Source organism: Pocillopora verrucosa, chromosome 6 (assembly GCF_036669915.1).
Source record: "Pocillopora verrucosa isolate sample1 chromosome 6, ASM3666991v2, whole genome shotgun sequence".
Lineage (NCBI taxonomy): Eukaryota > Metazoa > Cnidaria > Anthozoa > Scleractinia > Pocilloporidae > Pocillopora > Pocillopora verrucosa.
In genome coordinates this window covers 7,297,265-7,303,722 of record NC_089317.1, presented here as the reverse complement: position 1 = coordinate 7,303,722, position 6,458 = coordinate 7,297,265, and the positions used below count along the sequence as shown (strand labels likewise).

Below are 6,458 nucleotides of genomic sequence, written 5' to 3'. Positions count from 1 at the left end.
GAAAATCTGCATGCTCTGAGGTGCATTCTGGTGCATTTTCAGGACCAAAAAGTTATTTTTTAGGTCGTTGTACACTTTATTATAACCTAGAGTTTTTCTTAAATCTGACTCATTATCAAGAGTTTCTTGAAAATTATGTTTACTCATACATATTACAATGCTTTCCTTCCATTCCCATGTTACATATTACAATTTACATCTAAATAAAAATTGACCTCTTTCCCTTGTCAGTACTTCATTGACCTGTTATAACATGAATCAACTTTTGAAATAATTATTTTTGCAGTCAGAGTTTTCCTACAGATTGAAAATACAGATGAACAGTTTCGTTATGGCATCCAAGCACTCAGGCTCGATTCTTTTTAGTTAAAAGTCACTGTCACTGAAATCACTTTCCCCCATTGCACTGTCCCTGTCACTGTCGTCACAACTTGGATCATCTTGAAAATTTGCTAAGCCAAGTTTAATGAGGGCCTGCTCTTCCTCTTGCAACGCTTGTTGTTCTTCTTGACTCTGACGATCTTCAACTTGTGGGTCCGTCTGTGTTGATACACTTGTTAATTCTGGTGGTGCAGGTTCTTTGCCCTTGCTTTCTCTTGAGGCTGACTTCCCTTTGGCCAAATTGTAGCGTTTTCCAGAGAGCCATTTCTCAGTGGTCTTCTTCACCAGGGTGTCACATTCTGAAGAATTTGCCTCTGGACCATTCATAGAGATATTAACAAGGGCCTCCAGCATCTCATTGGTCAGCCTGCTCCTGAGCCTTGACTTTATAAGCTTAACTCGACTGACTCCCCTTTCAGGCCATGCGTTGCTTATGGGCATCGTGAGAGCTATTTCTACAATGTGCATGAGGAGAGGGAGAAGAGAAAGGAAAGAAGATCTTTGTTTCATTAGCTGGGACATGCACCACTCTGCTGGCATGGTAGTCTTGCCTTCTTTTACATCAGCTGGAATGGCCATCTCCTTCATGTGGTACTTTAATATATTCCACTCTGCCAAAAGTCGGTCTTGTTGGTCGGGGAAGTAGTGCTTGGCAAGAACTTGGATAGAATCTACTCCGTAAGAGGGAAGTTCTGAAGAGCTTGCAGGAATAAGAGTTGGATCAAAGATGGAGAGCGCTCCCAGAAGAGGGAGGGTGTTCTGAAACCTCAGGTCGATGTTTTCCTTCAAAGCAGAGACATACTTGAGCAACAAATTTCGCATGGATGCAAGCTGATGCTCAGAAGGGGAAAACTGCAGCAGCACCATCTTTCCTTCCTTGATATCTTGGCAAAATTGCTTGATGGGGACTTCTTTGGTTGCCACTTCATCCAGCGCTGCCTTAGCACGAACAATTTCTGGTTTAAGGTGACTGAAATTGACAGTAGAATGCTGAAACGATTTTGACAGGTTGTCAAGAACAGGAAGCACATGCTTTAAAACATACAAGCAAGCCAGGAAGCGGACGTTGTTCATTTGAACTAACAGGCCCTGGCATGTGGGGTCCTCATCTTTCATCCTGATAAGGAACTGGATGATGGCAGAGAAGCTCTCCCAAGCGGATTGAACGGCAGCGTTAAATGACAGCCATCGTGTCTGACAGGCCTTCTTCAGCTTCTTAGCTATCTTCTTCTGCGAATTCTTGTTTGAGAGAGTTATTTCACTCACCTCAAGTTGAACTTTCAGGAAAATGGCTGTCTTCTTGTTCGAGTTGTCAAGGAGTTGCCAAAGGGTGTTTAGTGTGTTCTGCATCTTCTTTATTGTGGCAAGATCGTTTAAAGTGTCGGTACACGCCAGCGCTAGTTTGTGACAAACACAGTGGACAGATATTAACGACTGGATTCTTTCATCTGCTTTCAGCCTGGTAGCTACACCTGACCTTTCTCCCACCATGACACTTGCTCCATCTGACACAAAGCTTTTAAACCAGTCAAAATTGAGACTGTGTTTCTCAATGACTTCCAGAAGGATGCTTGTGATGGTTAAAGAATCTGCTGCGTCAGAGCTGGCGAGAACATTTTCCAAACACAAAAATTTCACCTCAACCTTTTCGCTACCCCTGTTATAATACTGGATGAAACCAATCATTTGCTCCAAATTTGCAATGTCAGTCATGTCATCAACCATCACCCCAAATGGCCCAGTTACAGCAGAAATGACTTCATTTTGAATCATTTCACCAAGAAGAAGCAACATGTTGCGAAAGGAACCTACTGATGTGTGATTAAAGCCACTCATATCACACCCCAGCTTCGCAACCAACTTTAACAGACTCTTAACCTTGACATTTGCTATATCCTCCTTTGCCAACCAGTAAAGGCAATAGAAAACTCTTTCATACACATCAACCTGAACTTCAGCATTATGATCGAGCTCTTTCTGGAAAACTGAGAACCTGTTCATAAGAATGGCAGTGATTGCATCTTTGTGTCTCTTTGTTGCAATGTGCTCCTCGAGGCAATCTTTCTTTAACCTTGTGCTTGGTTCTGCAGAAAAAAATTCCTTTTTGTTTTGGGGATTCTTGGAATTAAACTTCTTGCAGATCAGACAGTATTGACCTTCTCCTTCGATGTAAACGAGCCACCACATCTGTACTTTAGGGCTATAGGCCAAATCCTTATTAAAGATAAGGCTGTGATTAAACATCTGCTTCTTTTTGGTTGTTTTGATGCGTGCTCTTTCTTCTTGAGACACACCCAAGCAGTCACGCTTTTTGCAGAGAATGTAGTGATGAATTTTCTTCGTCTGCTGTTCTTCAGTGAAACTGTTCGTGATATCACTCTCTGACTGTATACACACAGTATCTGTGGGAGGAAAATACATGTAAGATTCTTTACCTTTTTTCTTCAGTGTGTGATGCAAACCACCAACTAGAGAAGGCTACTCTCAAAAAAAGAAAGAAATATCACGAATTGTAATAAAAAGTTCGTTTACCTTCAGCGTGGTTGGTAGGGGCTGCGGTCACAGAGATTTCTTGGCAGTTGCATAACACATTGACGGGCAAACTTTCGGCATCTTCGAAGTTTAAGGACGTACTAGGCGTTGCAGAAGACCCTTCCGTGTCTGGTGCATCTAACGAAAGCAGTGAGAATATGTATCGATGTTGACAATGTGTACCATTTATCCCCCATGACCAACGCGTTAAATAAACCAAGCATAGTTATTTCGCGCTCACGTATATGACCTCACGTATACAAAATTTGAGTTAAAGGCGGAGATTAAATTTTATTTTTTAGCGCGACATACAAGCTCCATAAATAATGCATTGTTAGCCAAAATTTCAATCGATTAGATAAATCAATTTTATTCCGCGGGCACAACTGTTTTAACTGTTTTTTTTAGTTATCAGAAGAACAATGCTTTGCTAAACAATCAATTTCAGTAAAACTCATATATGTTAAGCGAGCCGTAACATGTGGCGCGACTTATGTCGCGACTAGTCTGGCTGTGTCGGCTTCGTATAAAATTAATTTTCCATAAAGAACTGTAAAACATTCAGTTTCACCCGCTTTACTGATTATGAAGACTTGAAATGAAACTTTAAGTCTCACAAAAATCTTAAAAATGCCTGGCTTATATAAAAAGTTAAATGTGACCAAATTTGTGTCGGCATAAAATTTATTTAATCGCCAGAGTCTGCCAGTTCATTCTCGAAACGGCGCCTCACGAAACCAAGCGTTGAATAAATAAAAGCATCCCTTATAAATCGCCTTGTTGACAATAAATAATTCAACCTAAGCGATACAATATTGTTTTCAAGCAATGTTTCATTCATAACATGCACCAATACTTATTTTCTGATGGACTGGGGGATTGTAAACAGGAACCCGGCGAACATTTGCATTTTAAAAAGTGTTTCATACCTGCAATCTCCTTTCTTTGCTGTTTGAACCCAAACTGGGTTAAAAGCGGCTGTGATTTCTGCCTTTTCATCCGGTGACTGGGACCGTTTTCTTAAAGAAAGCGCCAAGTACAAAGCTCTCACGAATTCACAAACAGATTCAAACACGCGATGTGGAGAAGAAGACGATTTCATAATTCGCTTACGCAAGAAAAAACTAGTCACGAAATAGCAGGATCAGATGTCGGTCTTTCGTGGGAAAACGCAAATGGTTTCCAGTCCAAGTTGAATGCTGTTGAATAAAAGAGTTACGATTTCTGATGCTGGAACGCGATCAGTGGGCAAGAACAAAATATGTTATCCTTAACTTTAACCCATAGGAATCGGAACTTTATGTTTTTTTAATTTTTTTTTTTAATTTTGACTTCCAAAAGTACCCGGCGCTAACGCTCGAAGTAGCCGGTGACTTGCGTCGGGCGCCGGTTACTTTTGAAAACACTGCTGTCAGCTACATGCAACTGTAGTACAAGTTACGAACCACTGATACTTCTACAAGGGATCAAAAATGGGGTCTCAAGTTTGCAATTTACGTACCAGGTTGAGAAAAATATCATGATATACACAATTAAGCCAGCACAACCGCGCATGAGCAGAATATCATTCGCAGGGAAAAACGCAGTTCTAAGGGATTACCTTTGAGAAACCATTATTTTCAAGGTATGTGGGCTCTTAACCATAGGGAAGGAAGGAGGTATTTATCAAATGATGATGTTGAAAAATTGTACTCACCAGTATGAATATAAAGTATTCTGTGACCCTTAAATCGCCCTGGGTTGGTGTTCATCTCGTGTAGCATTCCTCTGATGGCTTTGACGTTGTACACGGGGTCCACCATAATACCAGTTGTTCTGGATATCTCCACAATGTCCTCTTCATTAACCGATAAAAAGATTTCAGGGTTCGTAAGGTGCAAATTCGAATGTAAATGGTTAAGAAAAATTTAGATCATGTTTTCATTTGGTAATCAAGCAATTTCGAATGAATCCTGGAATAAATAACAATAAATTTTAATAATTGTAGCTATAATTATCCATTATTATTGTCTTGCATAAACCTGTGGTATAATTGGGGGGGGGGAGAGTGGGGGCAGGTAAACTTTGTGGTTTGGAACATCATTGAGTGATCATTCCTTCTACATTGTAAACAAATACACTGATCCCTTGTTAACAGAGCACATATCATTTTAACTTTCAGCAATAAAATTTCAGCTTTTAACTCACACTGAATTAAATCAAAATACTGTCAGCCAAAGAGCATTCTGAAAACAAATTTTCCATGCTTAACATTAGTAAAGGAACAAGAGGCAATGAGAAGCATGATTTCTTATGTTTTCATGTTTTGAAAAGGTTGTTTACTGATTGATAGAAACAACTCTCTTCAACTTGCATTTCATTCCAGTACCAAAATAAGCAGGTTATCATGTAACATATGTAGAAGACTACAAGAAATCCATCCTTTTGGGCAAAGTCTATGAAAGTTGCGTGACTCAAAAAAAAAAATAGATCAGTGAAAAAAGGTAAGTGCGCTGCTAGGAGCTTACGTCAACCTTTTTCATTGTTTTTTTTTCTTTTTGCCCAACAGACTTCTCTGAAAAAGGAGGGACTGCTTGACTACTAGTCCTATTATGAAGAAACCAAAATCTGCAAACTAACTCTTCTTCAGTGGATTTGCCATAGCCCTCTCCCTTGTATCCATCAATAATATCAATTATTTTTTCTGCTAGAACATTTAGCCCACCTATTTGAAGGTCTTCATTGATTTTCAGGTAAAAATATGCTGCATCATCACACACATTCACTGCATGACACCTATGAATAAATGACAATAATGTTACTATTACAGGTCTCAATTAGTCTCCAGTGTTCAAAGAAAACAAGGGGAAACTTTTAGAAAGATAGAAAGGCCTGTGAGAAATTCTCAAGAGGCACAATCTGAATTGTAGAAATTTTTTATCAGCCTATAGGTTGGTAAGCTTTTTCATAATGTTCCCCAGCATGATATAGTTTGTCAGGGGTTCCTGAAAGGTGATACAGCATTTCTGTGGCAACAATAACAAAAAACTCCAATGTGATTAGTTATCACCAGCCCAATTTAAGCACTAATAGGACACTGCATGTGTCATGCCTCTTACTGAACAGTGTAACAGGACAGTTGACATGTCATGCCTATATGAGTGGACAGCATGTGTCATGTGCACACCCTGTTACAAAAACGCATAACCAATACATCTGGTTTCTTTCTCAAATTTTGTCATAGTTTTGATTAATTGGTAACAGGATTTTGTGTTAACATTAACATATCAGACTCCCACTTCACAGTCATCTGATTGTATTAATCTCTTGTAAGATCACAGACTGAATTGAATTCTACTCAGTCCTATGATCATTATTATTATTATTTATCCTAAGACCAGTAAATTCCTGGATGTAAATTCAATGAAAAACATTGTAAAAAATCAGATGAAGAAAAGCAGTAGTGGCAGTGGCACCATAAATAACAGCAGAGCTCTGTATATGCAGGCCTCCTGAGATGCAAACAGCAAAAAGAAAGAAGACAAAAAGTGCTGGTCAAATGATAA

General features: G+C 39.3%; 1 protein-coding gene across 1 annotated transcript; it reads right to left on the bottom strand.

Annotated features, from left to right (window-relative positions):
• On the bottom strand, nucleotides 1–3,840 carry LOC136281770 (zinc finger protein 862-like). The gene has a single exon (XM_066168706.1). It carries the CDS (start codon nucleotides 2,800–2,802, stop codon nucleotides 367–369), a length of 2,436 nt encoding a protein of 811 aa, XP_066024803.1. The 5' UTR covers nucleotides 2,803–3,840; the 3' UTR covers nucleotides 1–366.
• Nucleotides 3,841–6,458: the final 2,618 nt, after the last annotated feature.

What these genes read in the sequence shown, in the direction of transcription:
- LOC136281770 (XM_066168706.1), bottom strand. Translation starts at nt 2,802, where the DNA reads ATGTATTTTCCTCCCACAGATACTGTGTGTATACAGTCAGAGAGTGAT.